Here is an 18,054-nt window from a genome sequence, read left to right as displayed (position 1 = left end):
ATATTAATTTTGTATTAGTAATTGTAATTGCATATATATGACATCATAATTTTTGATGATTTATTTGTAAAAATTATAAAACTTTTACATTTGTATTATTCATTATTCGTCCACTACCATTTTGTTACTCACTAACCTAAACGGGTATGAGTAGGGTAGAGTAAGACAAATTCTTATAAAGTCATATCGTACCCATATCGTACCCATTGACACCCCTACCCGCACATGTTTTCCTTACTAACATATTAGACTTCATATTTAATTCTTTTATCACACCAAACATTGCCTGATCATCCATCTCTTTCAAAAGCTAGCATATGAGCACCATTTTTGCACTCTAGCTAGTTGACATTGTCCAAGGTTTCATTCCAGAATATGCCCCACCATTGGTTAGTCACCAATCCAAATTCTATATAAACACATAAACCTCTCCTACTAGCTTTTCAATCCTGATTCATATATACCATCAGTATTAGTATATACATTCTTCCTTTGATCACACCTCATAATCTGTATTCATTCCAAAATCAAACCAAAAGCAATGGCACATAACATAAAAACTGTGGTTGTGCTGGTGCAAGAGAACCGATCATTTGACCACATGCTCGGTTGGATGCAAGCCTTAAACCAAGAGATTGATGGTGTGATGCGTAATAACGAATACTCAAACCTGTTATCGACATCCGACCAATCGTCCAAAAAAATATATTTTGGGAATAATTCTGCGTATGTTGATCCAGATCCTGGCCACTCCATTCAAGCCATCTATGAGCAGGTTTGTTAAATTTTGTATATATACTGATATAGTGACATTCTGGTTTCATATAATTTTTTTCGTTTTGAAAGGAAACTTCATTTGAAACATATTTTGTATAAGAAATATTCAACTTTCGAAATAATTAAATTGTGGCCTTTTCTATCTGATTTCTGCCAAAAGTATACTGTGCAAAATATAAGGTTAATTAGTTGAATACTGATTTGCAAAATATATGTGTATGGATAATAGATGCATAGGAATTGTAAAAGAAATAGTTTAAATTCTAACCCCAAGCAAACAGAAAACAAATAATTAAGTTATATATTGTGCAATTTATGAAGATCTATGGTGTAAAATATGTGGATGGCCAGACTCCAATAACCCCACCAGGCATAGCGGTACCGCCAATGAATGGCTTCGCTCAACAAGCCGAAAGTGAAAAGCCTGGTACGCCAGAAGCTGTGATGAACGGCTTCAAACCAGAAGCAGTGCCTGTTTACAAAGAACTGGTCAAGGAATTTGCAATTTGTGACAAGTGGTTTGCATCAATCCCAACCTCGACTCAGCCAAACCGGCAGTACGTGCACTCTGCCACCTCGCACGGTTTGACGAGTAACAATACTGATATGTTGAAAAAGGGCATGCCACAAAAAACCATATTTGAATCATTGGATGAAGAAGGCCACACATTTGGTATCTACTTCCAGACGGTTCCCTCTACTTTCTTCTATAGGTATGATCTGAAAATTTACAACAATATCTTGCATTAGTTCACAATCATCAAAAATAAAATTTTAATTTTAAATTTAACATTATAAAACTTATCTATATAGTACAAATATCATGCTTACAAAAAAATGATGAGATTGATGCATGTTTTAAAGTTAATCAAGGCAATTCAATAATTTTGCCTCTCCTTTTTTTTTTCAAAAAAAAAAGAGGAACGATTCTTAATGCACCACCAAATAATACTCAGATTGCATGAAATTTTATTTGTACTCTATTCATATATTCAATAACGTATCTATAAATTTAGTTCTTAGTTTTTAATTTTATTTGAATTGTTGAGAATGTATTTCTATAAGGTATCAATTCACGTGATTTTAATTGTGTTTAGCATTACTTTTGGGCTTGAGAGGAAATTTTGCATTACATTGGGGTAAAATAAGGTAGTAAGAATTGTTTTAATGATTAATAATATAGGGATAGGGATAGCTTGAGTATTTTTTTTTTTTTTATGAAATAGACCCTGTAAAAAAATCTTTTATTATCTACAAATGTGTGCTGGCATTATGCCACCAAACCTTAAAAGAAAAAAGGAATTAGGTTTTAATGATAATATTAATTTATAGGTCAATTTCAATCAGAAATATGAAAAATGCTAAGTTGCAATAATGATTGATTAAGTTGAGAAAAATGTGAAAAATGCTGCCCGTTGACTCTGTCTTTCTGAGTTTAAGAAGATGGCATATATATCGAATATCTTGGTATATTCCCTTGCAAGTACCATATTGACATAATGACATATTATTTTATTTAGTAAGTTTTAAGAGAATTAGCTGGATGTATATATTTGTAATACTGAAACCTAATTATTTGTGTGATTTCAATTATTAAATTATTGCTAACCATTTACACTATTAAAATATTTCAGAAGTTAAATTACTTACTTCTTTGAAGTCCCAACCAGAAGATTTTATTTGGGTGTGTTACTTGGGGAAAATGTAATTAATTAAAGCAAATAGATAAACCTATTACCTACTAAATTTCAAATTAATATTAAAATATAAGTTTTTTTTTTCCGGGAATGCAAGATAAATAGATAAACCTACTAACTTTTCTCTTGCTTCAAAAAAGATGATAAATATTCTACATAACACTATGCACATGATTTTTTTTTTTTTTTTTAAAATTTGCATTCCGTAGTAGCATATCAATAGAGAATTAGGAGAAACGGTATTTGAAGACGTAACGCAGTTTAACTACAAGTTTGTTTAATGAATTGCCTTTTACAAGCGGAAAAGTTATAGGAGCATGATAATTGTATCCAAATAAAATTTCCGAGCGTATCCCCCAATTATAACAGAAAAAACTTTTAATGTTATCTAACTTTTATTTCCAGCACTAATATCCAAATATTTAAAGCTCTGTTTATAACATTTTACAATGTTACTCGCAAGCATTTAAACATCTATCTGCAAGTATTAAAATTCTAAATTTGTATAATTTTAACTCGTAACTACTTTTATTTTCAAACCAAAAACGGAAATATTCCTTTCACCTACTTTTTTTTATTTTTTCTCTGATTATTCTTATCCATTTTCTTGACGATCCATGATGAATTTTGTGAATCTAAAAATATGAATGTTTTTTATCCGATTTTCTCTTTCAAATGAGATCCAAGAAGAATAATTTTTGAGTTATATTTGTGTCGTAATTTATTTTACCACTTTAAATTTTTGTGACTTCCATTTTTTTTTTTGCTTCAAAATAATTTAAACCTCTGTTTACAACCATATAAACCTTATTAATAACACTTTAAATCTCTAGAATAAACCATATAAACCTCATGTACAAATAATTTAAACCTTAACAATAATACTTCAAAGCATATAAATCTCAACAATAACACTGCATTTACAAAGCTCATTTACGAAGCATATAAACCTCATGTACATAGCCTAGAATATTTTAATGCAGTGTTATGAGTTTTACTTTTTAAAAAAACAAGTAACTTTAAAATTACTCAAAAGTATTTCTTCATGAATCTTATTTGAAAGATAAAATCGAATAGAAAACATTCGTATTTTTAGATTCGTAAAATTCATCACGGATCATCGAGAAAATAAATTATAATGATCAGAGAAAAAATAAAAAAAATAGCTGAAAAGAAAATTTCTTTTTTTAGCTTGAAAACAAAAGTAGTTGAGAGTTACAACTATTTAGAAATGTTTTCGGACAGATATTTATATGCTTCTGAGCAACATTTTAAAATGTTATAAACATAGCTTTAAATGTTTGGATATTAACGTTGGAAATGAAAGTTAAATAATATTTGAAAGTTTTTTTTGTTAAATTGCTTGAGAGATGCACTCGGGTATGATGGCTCGGGGTACCAGAACATTTCTCAAAGTTATATATAACTGCGACAACCACAAAAAGGACCACTTGTCATGTCTGCACATCTTGCATTAAACATACAATTCATTATCTGTCAGGTTTCATGACTTGTCAATAAGAAAGAGTACTAATTTAAGAAGAGAAGGGTTCAAATGCCTCTATGTTTTTGTGCCTCCATCATGCCTCCATCTCTCTCCATCATTTTCAAAGTTCAAACAGTCGATCCGAACCGCTCAACCTAACCTCCATACTAAAATATGTTTGGAGACCAAATTTTATATTTTTAGAAATTTTTTTACTATTTTTTTAGATAGGTACAAAATCAGTAAATCTGAACCATCTAAAAACAGTATTTTTGTACCTATCTAAAAAAATAGTAAAAAAATTCCTAAAAATATAAAATTTGGTCTCCAAACATATTTTAGTATGGAGGTTAGGTTGAGCGGTTCGGATCGACTGTTTGAACTTTGAAAATAATAGAGAGAGATGGAGGCATGATGGAGACACAAAAACATGGAGGCATTTGAACCGTCCTCATTTAAGAATCTATCTTGTTAGGTAGGAGCTCATATGACTGTAACACTTTAATATATATATGTACCCATAGTCAACAACTAATAGTATATATGTACACATAACCCATAGTCACCAACTTATAGTTTCAATAGAGAAACCTGCTAACTTTTCTCTTGCTTCAAAAAAGATGTTAAATATTCTACATAACACTATGCACATGAATTTTTTTTTAATTTGTTGTATATCAATAGAGAATTAGGAGAAACGGTATTTGAAGACGTAACGCAGTTTAACTACAAGTTTGTTTAATGAATTGCCCTTTTACAAGCGGAAAAGTTAAAGGAGCCTAATAATTGTACCCCCAAACAAAATTGCCGAGCGCGTCCCCAAGTAGTTTAACGAAAAAACTTCCAATGTTATCTAATTTTTATTTTCAGCACTAATATTCAAACATTTAAAGCTCTGTTTATAACATTTTACAATGTTACTCGCAAGTATTTAAACATCTATCTGCAAGCATTAAAATTCTAAATTTGTATAGTTTTAACTCCTAACAATTTTTGTTTTCAAGTTAAAAACGGAAATATTCCTTTCACTCACTTTTTTTATTTTTTTCTCTGATCATTCTCATCTATTTTCTCGATGATCCGTGATGAATTTTGCGAATCTAAAAATATGAACATTTTTTACCCAATTTTCTCTTTCAAATGAGATCTAAGAAGAATAACTTTCGAGTTATATTTGTGTCGTAATTTTTTTACCACTTTAAATCTTTGTGACTTTCATTTTTTTTTTTTGCTTCAAAATAATTTAAACATCTATTTACAAGCATATAAACTTCATGTATAAGCATATAAACCTCATTAATAACACTTTAAATCTCTAGAATAAAACATATAAGCCTCATGTACAAAGAATTTAAACCTCAACAATAACACTTCAAAACATATAAACCTCAACAATAACACTGCATTTACAAAGCATATAAACCTCATGTACATAGCCTTGAAAATTTTAATGGTTGTAAACTGAGATTTAAAAACTTGAAAATTGAAAGTGCTAATGAGTTTTACTTTAAAAAAAAAACAAATAACTTTAAAATTACTCAAAAGTATTTATTCAAGAATCTTATTTGAAAAATAAAATCGAATAGAAAACATTCGTATTTTTAAATTTGTAAAATTCATCACGGATCATCAGAAAATAAATTATAATAATTAGAGAAAAAATAAAAAAGAGTGGCTCAAAAGAATCTTTTCTTTTTTGGCTTGAGACAAAAGTAGTTGAGAGTTAAAACTATCTAGAAATATTTTCAGACATATGTTTATATGCTTGCGAGCAACATTTTAAAATGTTATAAACATAGCTTTAAATGTTTTGATATTAGCGCTGAAAATAGAAATTAAACAATATTGAAAGATTTTTCTGTTAAACTGCTTCGAGAATGCACTCGGATATAATGGCTCGGGCTACCATAACATTTCTCAAAGTTATATATCCCTGCGCCAACCACAAAAAGGACCACTTGTCATGTCTGCACATCTTGCATTAAACATACAATTCATTATCTGTCAGGTTTCATGACTTGTCAATAGCAAAGAGTACTAATTTAAGTATCTATCTTGTTAGGTAGGAGCTCATATGACTGTAACACTTTAATATATATATGTACTCATAGTCAACAACTAATAGTATATATGTACACATAACCCATAGTCACCAACTTATAGTTTTCATATTACAAGTTATCTCATAAATGGTTAAAGTTTTAGAAGTAGGGATGAAAACAACTCGTCACCGCAGTGACAAATTGTTCATTGGGGTTATGTCGTGTACTCGTGTCGCCATGGAAATTTAGTTGCTTTTTATGAACAGCAAGACAAATAGGTTAATAAAAAAAAAAAAAAAAAGACTGTCTACAATGGTAAAGAACAAAAGATATCGACAAAGTAGTTTTTACTTTATGCAGCACTGTTTTGGCTTGATTGTCTGTCCACTGCATGAAGTAAAATTTACTCTGTAAATATCTTTACCCGTCTTGAATCCAGAAAAATAGCAATTTAATCATGACCAACAGAATTAATTAACCTCTGTTTCATCCCCAACTCACATCGTTAATTAATGTCTTTCTTACAATTTCAGCCATCTGAGACAAAATAAAATCAACCTACTTAGTATGGAAAGCAGGATTTTTTTTGTTCAATTGCCTACTCAAATCACTAATTATTTCATTTATGACTGTAGGAACCTGAGAAAACTCAAGTATTTTGGCAATTTCCATCAATTTGATTTGTCGTTTAAAGAACATTGCAAGAAAGGCAAGTTGCCAAACTATGTTGTTATTGAACAACGCTTTTGGGATCTACATGTCGTCGCTGCAAATGACGACCACCCGTCACACGATGTCTCAGTGGGTCAAAATTTCGTTAAAGAGGTCTACGAGGCGCTCCGATCGAGCCCGCAATGGGAGCAGATGTTATTCATCATAACATATGATGAGCATGGCGGGTTCTATGACCATGTACCTACTCCGGTAGTTGGTGTACCGAGCCCCGATGGTATAGTAGGCAACAACTTCAATTTTCAGTTTGATCGTCTCGGTGTGCGGGTCCCGACCTTCTTCATCTCACCATGGGTTGAGCCTGGAACAGGTGAAATTGATCATCGAACGCTCTCTATCTCTCTGCTTTTAATTTTTCAAAATTTGCACTGATGATGAATTCCTTCTGTTGCAGTGCTTCACAGGCCGTCTGGTCCAGAGGAAACATCACAGTTTGAGCATTCATCCATTCCCGCGACTGTGAAGAAGATCTTTAACCTCAAGAATTTCTTGACCAAGCGTGATGCCTGGGCCGGCACATTTGAATCTGTTTTATCACGCACTACTCCAAGAACTGATTGCCCAGGTTAAACACACACAATATATATTAATGATCCCAAAAATTTTAAAAATTACAAGCACAAGTCTTAATTGATGGTTAAATTTGATGGGTTATTTGTAGAGACTCTACCGGAGGCCAAGAAGCTGCGAGAAAGGGGTGCAAATGAGGGTGCACTGATATCAGATTTTCAATCAGAGCTGGTGCAGTTGGCAGCGGTACTGAATGGGGACCACACGAAGGAGAGTTATCCGGACAAGCTAGTGCAGGGGATGACAGTGGCAGATGCCGCTCAGTACGCGAATGATGCATGTCAAAAGTTCCGTGAAGAATGCGACCGATGCATACAGGCTGGAATGGATGAGTCCCACATCCCATTTGCCGAACAGGAGGAGTCGCAAAATCAGTCTGGTGGATCTCATGTTTCGAGAATGTTGGCTTGTTTCGGTTGTGGCCTTGGTGTTTGATGGCAATTGAATGCAACTCGTTTTTGTTGCGCCAGTCATCTGTTGAACTGGTTGTTTGGGGATGTTTATATTGTCTTTGTCTTTTGTTAAGCAAACGTGTTGTTGCTTATACAAGTTAAAACAGTTTCATATCAATGGAACGGACATAAGCCTTTTAAAAAATAAAGTGCGTCATCAAACTCATTTAGCTTCTTAAAATTTGAAAAGACCGTCTAGGAATAATGGGAGCACATCTGAAAGCTGTCCCCAAACCATTCCCTGAAAAAGTTTCAGGTACACCCAGTGGCGGAGCCAGACTGTCTATCTCTGGATTTTGGAATACGGTACCAAGTTTGTATATAGTTAGTTTGGATTTGGATTTTGTCTCCTGACTGAGTCAAAGTTCTCAATTAGTGAAATTGGCCGAGTCATCATTACAAATTTGATAGTCTTTCATCAATCTATTTTGAAATATGCCGACAAGAGAAAAGTGATTAAGAATGATATGACAGTGGAACCACATTAAACATTTTTTTTTGTTTTTTTTTCGAAAGAAATAGAATAAAATGTTTTATAAAGTAATATACTAAAATTTAATGTAATGCATTAAATTATTTTTATTAGGTTTAACTATTCAAAATGAACTGAATTTTAATAGAAGAGTCTTGTGAACTATAATGCAAAGTAAAATTTAATACTTCAATATTTCAGATTAATTTTTGTATCTTAATAATTTTTCAAAAAAATCGAGTGTTCAATCTAATTTGGTTAATTTATATCAATTTTCTCGATTTTAATTCATGGTCAATTACCGATTCCACTTCCAATAAAAATTATTTAATAATTTAAATAAAATAATAATAATAATTAATTTTGCCTCTGATGAAAATCACTGGGTACACCATTGTGCTCGCGACCTCCAATCACAACACACGTGCTGGATGTGTCACATGCGGCCCCTGCATCCGGCACGGTAGTCCTGGAGAAATGTTTGTATGGCATAAACCAACCTCATTCCTTTGCTGACCGGGACCATCCAGGATGGACAACTCTAGGGTGGTCAATTGATTGAGATATTGGATTATATAGGGCCGGGTTTTTACTTTTTACCGCATAACCTTTAACACAGGTAAGAATGCATCAACCGGCTTCTACCTGTATGTGAGCTTAGTATTTCAGGTGATAGAGAATCAAAAGATGGAGTATTTTCACGTGCCCTTGCTTCATTCTCGTTTCTCTTTCACTACTTATCGTGGGAGTTAGCAACCAAATTGTATATGTAATTGTACAAGAGTTGGTTTTTGTAATAATTAATAAAAACAAAAACCAGTTCAAGTGACTATCTGATTAGGTTGAATTTGAGTACAATTGGATTTTTTATTTTGGTTCGTGGTTCTTGAATTTTTGATGGATGGTTATCGACTTCGGCTGGGTGCCATCCACAGCATTGCTGGCGTGGTGGACCCGCCATTTAGGTATTGTTTTCCCGTCCTAACACTATTTAGCATGTACGTTTCTGATTTGGCTGCATATTAATTTGTGTACATATAGTAGATGGAAATAGAAAGTTTCCATGTCAGCAATGCTTACACATTTCTTTTGTGTACGTTATTTCTAATTCATGTACGTAACCATTTCTTTTGTACATATAGTAGATGGAAATAGAAAGTTTCCATGTCAAATTTGATAATGTTTTGAAGCTGAAAATGGCATAAATGGGTTAAAAGAACCGTATTCTCTACTTCCTAGTGCTTACACATTGCAGATGCATATTTATTTCTATTTTTTATCCATTTGTGTCAAATTATTTTATGTGTTTAGTCAAATTATCTTTCTTTTGTATTTGTTTGATGTTTGGTTTATTTTGAATTTGTTTTATATCATTAAGTGATTATATTTCACTAGTAATAGGAATACAGCTCAAAGATATCTTCTCCCCTGTTTTATTTCACTGTGAGAGAGGTACCAATCAACTAATCAAGTGATTTGCACAGTATATTATATTGGATATGTTTTGTGGGACACTGCCACTAATCCTCCCTACTAATAGCACGTTGAATTTTTTGAGATCCAACCCTCTATTTGTCCAAACAAGATCTAAGCCGTTCATTCAAGAGATCTCAGCCACTCATCAAAACAAATATCAATCTCAGCCTTTAATTACTAATCTCGATTTTATGCATCTATTTTATAGTATCAAACGTGTAGAAATCTAAATTTAACTAAAAACATACCCGTTTCAACACAACACATAATATGAGTCATTATACTCGCCACATACTTTTCATTTTTTTTCTCGGTTGCTGTGCGCGGAACGCGCTTTCCTTCTTCTCTTCCCGACACAGATAACGCGTCTCCTCCTCCTCTTTTTCTCTTTCTTCCCAATGCCACATATCTTTTTCTCCTTCCCGGTGTGGAGAAGGAAACCGGCCTAGCGAAACCCTTTTTACCTTTTCTCCACCTCGGATTGAGCGGGAGCTCAGCGTCGTTGCCACGGCGTTCCTCGCATTCATCGGAGAACAGCCAAGGCGGCGCTATCCGCCCGCCTCCTACTCAGAGTCTGGTACAAGACTGTGCTATCGCTGCTACTGACGAGGCAAGTGGTGTAGAGAGATCAGACAGTCCCGTGCCCTCGAGGAGTTGGAGCAGAACAAAGCCGCTCAAATAAAAAGGGTAAAATTTCAAATTCTTCTTCTTCTTCTTAATATTTCATTGTGCCGAAATCTGATAATAACCAGGTGGCCTACTGGTTTTCTGTTGGCATGAGTCCATGTAAACGTGTTTGCTTGGCCTTGTACCGAATCGTACCGGAATTGTAACACTATTCAGTTGTATTTTCAACCGGGTCAATTATTGCTTGCACTGTCTAGCATTTCTTTTATATCTATTTGGATAAGCTTTCAGATATTTTTTTTGGGTTCAATATATGGAAAAATTCTTCACTTGAGTGGCTGTGCTAAAACGAAATTGAAAAACCTATTATGTTTCAGTTGTAGTGCACCTTACTAATTGATATTGCTCTATTTGTAAACGGTATATATTCTTCTTTGAGAGCCATCATAACTTGTATCTTTCACTTTTCCAGTGTATACATTTGAGCCTAACCTGTCGAACAAAGAAAGAGCTTCCATTCATCCAATGTGTAGAAAGATGGGAATGGTTACAAAAAGTTCAAGGTAAATTTTAAGTCCATACTTCACATTTACATGCCAATATCCATATTAGAAAATGTTTTGATGTAACTATCTTTCCTTCAAAAAGGAAAGGGGAACAACACCCACTCTTTATTGATAAGACAAATAAGAAGAAGCAAATAAAGATGAAGAAGGCCAAGTGACAAGGTTGAGATTTTTAGATGAATTGGCAAATGTCTTGAGGGAGCTTTTTGTAAATTACCTCATGGTGACGAGGACTGAGTGTAGGTATGGTAAAAACACCAAATAAAAAAGCTGTAAAGCACAGACAAACCAGGATGCCTGCTTTTGTAGGCCGAATTTAACTAAAACGGATATAAAGAAGAAGGTAGAGTTGCTTGCAACCAGAATAAAAGAATTAGAACTGTTGTGAAAGGTGAATTTCTGATTTTTCTTTCTTCTGCAGTCCTTTGCACAAGTCCAGATCATATAATGCTGGAATGGCAATGATATGGTCTACTACCAGTGGGTATTAGGTATTTAGGTACTACTGTCCTAGAAAGCACCGATGAAAATTAATGTCGATATTTATTGGACAAAAGCTTAGAAAACTTTGGGTTAATTTTCTATTTACCCTTGAAGACTTTTTCAATTTTCTATATACCCTTATACTCTTGATTATATCTAACATGTCCCTCAACTCTCAGGTTTCTTTTCTATTTACCCTTTGAGTTAATAATCCACAATTAAATATTATCTAATTTTTTTTTTCCCGTCATACCCCTGTCTTTTCTCTCTGATTCAAATTCTACAAGTTTGGACATTTCTCATCCTCTCCAACGAAACGCAACAAATAGTGTTTGAACTTTTAACGTTTTATTTTTTTGAGAAGAACTTGACAGTGGCAAAGATGATATGTGATAAAGAAATTAAATGTTTTTTTAATAAATTGCCAATATTTGTTGGCATTTTTGGATGCTACATTGCTACTATAATCTCATTGTTGATTACATTTATTTCAAGTTTTTATATCAACATATCAAAGTGTTGCACTTAACTTCATCCCTCAACTTTGTATGCTCTCTATTATTTCGGAACTTTGTATTCTTTTATGCAATAATAAAACCACTTGGCAGCCCCTGCCAAGAATTTATAAAAAAAAAAAAAAAAACTATTTTTTTAAATTACCTTTACTGAATCAATTAAATTAAAGCTATATATTAACGTATTGCTCATAATTTTTGGAATGTCTAAGGTAGCAGAAAAGAGGATGATATAATGAGTCACCTCAAGCCAAACAGAGTAATAACGGAAACAATGGACAAGAATATTGGAGACCATGTTCTTGATACTATCAACTATGTTTAATTTACTCATTATTGTGGTGATTTTGAGTGGGATAATGGATAAAGATGGTAGGTGATATGAATTTGGGAATATTTGGTCGCAATGTTTTCTGCTTTGTTGGTCTTGTTCGGAGAAAAGAGTGAAGTTGCAAACGCAAATGTTGAATACATAGGATAGAGAGAAGAGGGCATATTCGTCAATTACTATTCTAAACCAAAGATAAATCTTCATTTAACTAGGGTTAATTTAACAATAACAAGTTAAAGGGCAAATAAAAAAGAGTTAGAATAGTTAAGAGGCAAATAAGAAAATTTAAAGTCTTGAGGGAGAAATAATAAAACTAGAAAGAGTTGAAGGGTATATGAAAAATTAACCCAAAACTTTATATCTGCCTCAATGTAGCATAGATAGAATTTTCTAATTAAAATTTGGTCATATTTCACACCTGCAGCTTTGGTTGGACATGCTCACAACACAGCATAGCCAAAAGAGAACCCGAAGAGAAAAGGTATTGCACTATATAGTACTTTACTGTATCCTTCTTGTTATGCTATTGGAAACATTCTGTTTGGTTTTGGTATATCAGTATATGATAATGAATATGTTAATGTAGATTGCACCAGTAAGCATCACATCAGTTCTTTTCCTCAATGATAGATATCTCAATTACATGTGCTGGAGCGCTGACAGGTTAGTAAAAGTCTAGCAATCATGGTCATTTTAAGGTCAGCTTGAGTGTGCATGCTCGTATATTAAAGTGACATGCTTAAACTATGTAGGTGTTTTGCCTGTTTTCGAGTATATCACCATTTTTTCTATCAAGTTTTGAGGAGAAGGTTTATTAAGAGTGAGGCTACAGTATTAATGCATACCGCACATTGGTCTGTACTGTGGATCAATATCTCCATTTGCAAAGTTCAAACAGTCGATCTGAACCGTTCAACATGATCCACATATGAAAATGCATTTGCAAACCAAATTTCACATTTTTTAGAATTTTTTTACTATTTTTTTAGATAAGTAGAAAATCACTTGATATAAAGATTCTAGACCATTCAACATGATCCATAGAATGGACGAATCTGTGCTATGCATAGTACCGTAGAAGCTAATTCATGATTTTGCATTTTTCTTTCTTGTTAGACCTGTTTCTGTTTCTTTTCTTTCATAAATCTGATCTGACCTTTTCCTTATTTTCTTTCATTAAGATTTGATTTGATATCATCAGTCAAATCCGGGGCTAGGGTTCATATCCCCGTGTTGTTTATTTTGTTCTTACTTTGTAACTTTTGGATTCCAATTCAGTTACTTACACTGCGATTTCCTTTTATATACTTTAATTTCTATGTTGTTTACACTGGGTTTTTTTTATATACTGTAATTTCTCGTGACATTCATTGCGCTATATTTCCTTTTTTCTTTTATATATGGGTTTTGTGGTAGGCCTTGGATTTCAGTTTGGTTGTTAAACTCGCGATTCCAATTTATATACTGTAAACCTTTTTTTTATTTCCCCTTTTTTGTTTATACACTTGCTATTCCAGTTTATGTTTCTTATTTGGTTAATATTTTTTTAATTGTTTTAGGGCCTTTTGATTTCTGTCCTATATCCTTTTAATTCGATTTATGACTTGGTAAATTTTGAAAAATCAAGCAAGCAATTTCTACTCCGAATGGAATTCAACCAGTTAACTATAGTCGGCTTATTTTTCTATCGGCCACCTTTATGGTGCTATACCAAGTTAGTATTGAGTATCTCTGACCCTCCAAACACTGGACCAGTTGGTACCAGCTTATTGTGTTTAGTGGTACATAGTTCTATATATGTTCTTTAAGTCAAAATTTTTCTATATATTGATTTCTATATATATTCTCTAAGTCGAAATTTTCCACAGACAAAATAGACCCTCCATTATACATTTATACTTGTACATAACATAATTCATTTCAAAGGCCTTGTCATAAAATAAATGAATAGTGCAGAGGTAATAGGATTGGAAAATGATGGGAAAAATTTAGAAGAGCCTACATATTGATTTCTATATATGTTATCTAAGTCGAAATTTCTCTATTGGAGTGATTACAAAATCTGGCACTGATAATGGAAAATACCAGGATTTTACGTAGTTTACTAAATGAGTTAGAATAAGGGTAATTAATTTATTCTAACACTGATGGTGATATTTTGTACATGTACCGTCATTTAATGTTGAATTTGGTGTCTCTCTTACCTCATTGTAAGAAAGATAGCAATATTGAATCAAAGGAGAGCAAAGGATCTACTCTTAACGACCTTGTCGAACTCAGAAGTTGCTCCAGCTGCTTTTTTTTTTAGGTTAAAATTTTGTATTTTGTTCACCCCCTTTTGTTCATCCTTCTCTGATTTCTTTTTCTATTATTTATTTAAAAAAATGTTCTTTTATTTAGTGTCGGAAGCAAAAGGATCTGCACCAATGGATGGTAAATCCCTGGTTGCCCATCTCATTTTGAGTAATTGTTAAACCAACAATTACTCAAAATATGCAATTTTCCTATAAGGTTAAACCAACAATGGGTGGTTTATTCTTTATTCCTATTGGAGTAATTGTTAGTGTAGTTTTGATAGGCAAATCATCAGACCCAGTAAATGGTTCTATAATTGCAACTCTTGCATTTGGTGCCGTTGGATTATTTGATGATGTTTTGAGAGGTTCTGGTAGGCGTGTTGGTTTCTCAGGATGGCTAAAGCTAACAATACAAGTAAGTACTCTTGTTGTAACATTTAGGTCAAGTCTGTTTACCTTTGCAAAGCGCGGATCGGCCCGTACTATGGATTCATATCTATTTTTTCAAAATTCAAACAGTTGATCCGAACTTTGAGCCGAACTGCTCAACATGATCTCTATATGAAAATGTAGCTGCAATTCGAATTTTATTTTTTTTAGAATATTTTTACTATTTTTTTAGATAGGTTGAAAATCACTAATTTTGGATGGTCCAGAATATTTAAATTAGGCGATATTATACTTATTTTAAAAAATAAAAAAATAGTTAAAAAATTCTAAAAAATATAAAATTTGATCTCCAAGTACATTTTCATTATGAAGATCTATTTGAATGGTTCGGATCGACGGCTACTTGGACTCTAAAAATGAAGATATGGATCCATAGTACAGATCGATGTGTGCTTTGCGAAGTACCATAGCCTCACTCCCTAATTATTTTAAAGAGGATTCTTTGCTCTCTTGATTTCTGATAGTATGTACCTACATGTATGGTATTGGTTTCTGATATGGCAATCCTTTATGATACTACTAAATTTCGTTTCCAATTTGGAGAACAGCTAGGCAGTTGTAGGATTGTGTTTCTGCCATTGGTTTGATTCTGCAAGTATATATGTTGACTTCATACACAATGTACATCTCATAATTTGTATGATAATAATATTAAAATAGTCGAAAAATAATGAATGCACTGTTTCTGATATTGTTTACCATGGTGAAAAATTTAAGGATGTTAACTTAAGATCTGTGTTTCCTGTTGTGAATTACACCAATTTTTTGCATGTTTGTATGCAACATCAGCATTTTTCGTACCTGTACCCAACTTGTAACATGCTTCTTGTTTTTTAGACCATGATTGTTTGAATCAAGCCTGGATTATCTAAACCGTTCCCAACTGTTTAAGAATCAAGGATGCGAAATGTAAGCATTCAAAACGTCAGCTGTTTTTTGCAAATGAATACAGAATGTGTATATAGTAGTGAGTTCATAATTCTATCTAACATGTATTTAGTTCTTTATGATTGAAGGAAATATTTGATTCCTCTGCCTTCTCCATTTGGGCTTCAGTACCTCGGAGGCTCGGAAGCTTTTATTTCATTGCAACAATATTGTGTTTTCTTGCAATGTCTAACAGGGTTACTGTGACGAATGACATTGATGGTTTAGCCCTCGGAATTGCTGCTCTTGCCTTTTTAATTGGGAATGTCTGGGGCTGTCCCTGCTGTCTCCTGGTTAGTTTTCTTTTCCTTCACAAACACAAGCATCTTAGATTGACTGTTTGGACGTTTAAGGAGGAGATATTGATCCATAGTACGGACCAATCCTTACTATGCTTAGCACCATAGCCTCATTCTTTCAATGCCAGAATCATAACATATTGTCCGTTTTGCTCTTGTTTCCCATTTTCTCTTAATGATACCCGAAGTGCGTTACTTTGTGTAAAGAAATGGCGAGAAAGGCATACCCATAAATTTGTCTTGTAAAAGGTGAATTAAATTAATGCCTTCTCATAATGCTTCGAATGATGATCAATTTCTTGAGTTTGAGGTCATATTTTAAGATTCCATACAAAAATTCTTATGCTAACATGTAGACCAACATTCGAACAAATATAAAGCTTTATGTCGAGTGGGGACATTTTTGCAAGTAATGTAAAAAGATGGTTTTTCAGCACTGTCATGTAACTTGAGGGGTTCCTTTTTTTTGTTGCTAACAACCGACAGTGTAACTGGGTTGCATAGCATATAGGTTTACCAGATCTTAATTTTCATAGGTGGAAAACTGGTGGATCTGTTCAGTTAGATCAAATTGGATTGTTTGAACTTTAAGCTCTTGCTTCATTTTTTCCATTTTTTTGGTCATTTTCTTGGGCTATTAGAGTTTTATGCAGGATGGTTGATTTTTGTTATAGTTATGTTGGGTCTTTCGATTATTATCCTGACTAAATTTGTTCAGAGTTACAGCTGAGTTCTTATTGGGTTGGGTTTTGGTTGCTGTTCATATGTAGTTAAGGTTCTAGGCCAGGTTCAATTCATCGGATCCGGCTTGAGTCTGCTCCTGTTTTCAGCTGCTAGATTCACACATGAGTGAGGCTATGGTACTAGACTAAATTTAACATTTTTTAGAATATTTTTTACTATTTTTTTAGATAGGTAGAAAATCACTACTCTTTAAAAAATCTGATCATTTCCTAATTTTATAAGAACTTTTCTAAACATGTTCCATAACAAAATCAATCCACCGAGTTAGCTTGTGATAATGATTTTCTTAAAAAGTTGTTACTTGGATGGAAATTAAAATGTTGTTGACTTATTCAATATTAGTACTAATGGTCTGTCTTGAAATACTTTTTTTTAAAATGGACTCCTGCCTTATAGTTAAATGCACAAGTATAGAAAAAAGTTGGTTCATAATGGTACCAGAATCTAACAGTATCAAATAACTGAACAAGACCAGAGAACATACACTTACCACTGGTAAACCAAAACCCGAATCCGGCCCGCTGTTTAACACCTACCTGTAAAACCAATTAAGTTCTATTCCTAATGCAATTGAAGTAGTTAATTTGGCAGGTTCTTGTGACTCCATAATCCATCAATCTGCTATTTTTGCTCATTAAATGCGGTGCGATATAAAGCCAAAATGCCTTGCCATCCAAGATTCGGTGCTATGAAATAGCTTATTACAAGTCAGACCATTATTTACTAGGAAACTCACATTGACCATTGAGAAAACTGGCCGTGCATGCTCAACAGTTAATTACTCATGATGAATGGTTAAATGACACTTCATCAACTAATTACTCATGATTTTAAGCACAGCTAATTGACAGGACCATGATAAGTGTTCTTTATATGGATGGGATCAGTAAATGTGAACTTTATACCTGTTGAATATGAAGTTTTTATATAGTGCATAGATGTGATGAACATGTGTATTCTGCAAGGGTATGTATAATTAATTATCTCCACAAATAATATATATGTTGACTAATAAAAATTAATCACATTTAAAGAAAGTGATCAAAATAATATTTCAATCCCCGTTGCAACGCACGGGCACTTGACTAGTTGATTAAAAAAAGCATATTAT

The 18,054-nt window shown here is 33.1% G+C and overlaps 2 protein-coding genes across 26 annotated transcripts; both read left to right on the top strand.

Annotated features, from left to right (window-relative positions):
- Window positions 1–284: 284 nt before the first annotated feature.
- Window positions 285–7,816, top strand: LOC144543982 (non-specific phospholipase C4-like). The gene is made up of 5 exons (XM_078292430.1): window positions 285–775; window positions 1,099–1,490; window positions 6,638–7,044; window positions 7,129–7,299; window positions 7,396–7,816. Exons 1-5 carry the CDS (start codon window positions 542–544, stop codon window positions 7,737–7,739), a joined length of 1,548 nt encoding a protein of 515 aa, XP_078148556.1. The 5' UTR covers window positions 285–541; the 3' UTR covers window positions 7,740–7,816.
- Window positions 7,817–10,066: 2,250 nt separating this feature from the next.
- LOC144543822 (phospho-N-acetylmuramoyl-pentapeptide-transferase homolog) lies at window positions 10,067–17,878 on the top strand. Of its 25 annotated transcripts, XM_078292244.1 has the most exons (8): window positions 10,067–10,391; window positions 10,804–10,894; window positions 12,651–12,707; window positions 12,813–12,889; window positions 14,442–14,534; window positions 14,627–14,938; window positions 15,990–16,193; window positions 16,975–17,878. In XM_078292244.1, the coding sequence occupies exons 6-8, from the start codon at window positions 14,720–14,722 to the stop codon at window positions 17,050–17,052; spliced, it is 501 nt and encodes a 166-aa protein (XP_078148370.1). In that variant the 5' UTR covers window positions 10,067–10,391; window positions 10,804–10,894; window positions 12,651–12,707; window positions 12,813–12,889; window positions 14,442–14,534; window positions 14,627–14,719; the 3' UTR covers window positions 17,053–17,878. The 25 variants fall into 25 exon arrangements, 20 of the variants coding, with proteins under 20 accessions (XP_078148370.1, XP_078148378.1, XP_078148371.1 ...); XM_078292252.1 differs by having other exon boundaries at window positions 12,857–12,889; window positions 14,627–16,193; window positions 16,970–17,878; XM_078292245.1 differs by having other exon boundaries at window positions 12,857–12,889; window positions 14,442–14,938.
- The last annotated feature ends 176 nt before the right edge of the window (window positions 17,879–18,054 follow it).

Source organism: Carex rostrata, chromosome 25 (assembly GCF_964058835.1).
Source record: "Carex rostrata chromosome 25, lpCarRost1.2, whole genome shotgun sequence".
NCBI lineage: Eukaryota > Viridiplantae > Streptophyta > Magnoliopsida > Poales > Cyperaceae > Carex > Carex rostrata.
Note: the sequence above shows the minus strand (reverse complement) of the source record. Positions and strands in the feature narration are given on the sequence as shown.

What these genes read in the sequence shown, in the direction of transcription:
- LOC144543982 (XM_078292430.1), top strand. Translation starts at nt 542, where the DNA reads ATGGCACATAACATAAAAACTGTGGTTGTGCTGGTGCAAGAGAACCGA. An exon ending in TTCAAGCCATCTATGAGCAG is followed by an intron (nt 776 to 1,098) that starts GTTTGTTAAATT and finishes CAATTTATGAAG; the next exon opens with ATCTATGGTGTAAAATATGT. An exon ending in TCCAAGAACTGATTGCCCAG is followed by an intron (nt 7,300 to 7,395) that starts GTTAAACACACA and finishes GGTTATTTGTAG; the next exon opens with AGACTCTACCGGAGGCCAAG.
- LOC144543822 (XM_078292245.1), top strand. Translation starts at nt 14,720, where the DNA reads ATGCAATTTTCCTATAAGGTTAAACCAACAATGGGTGGTTTATTCTTT. An exon ending in GGCTAAAGCTAACAATACAA is followed by an intron (nt 14,939 to 15,989) that starts GTAAGTACTCTT and finishes TTATGATTGAAG; the next exon opens with GAAATATTTGATTCCTCTGC. An exon ending in GCTGTCCCTGCTGTCTCCTG is followed by an intron (nt 16,194 to 16,974) that starts GTTAGTTTTCTT and finishes TATGTAGTTAAG; the next exon opens with GTTCTAGGCCAGGTTCAATT.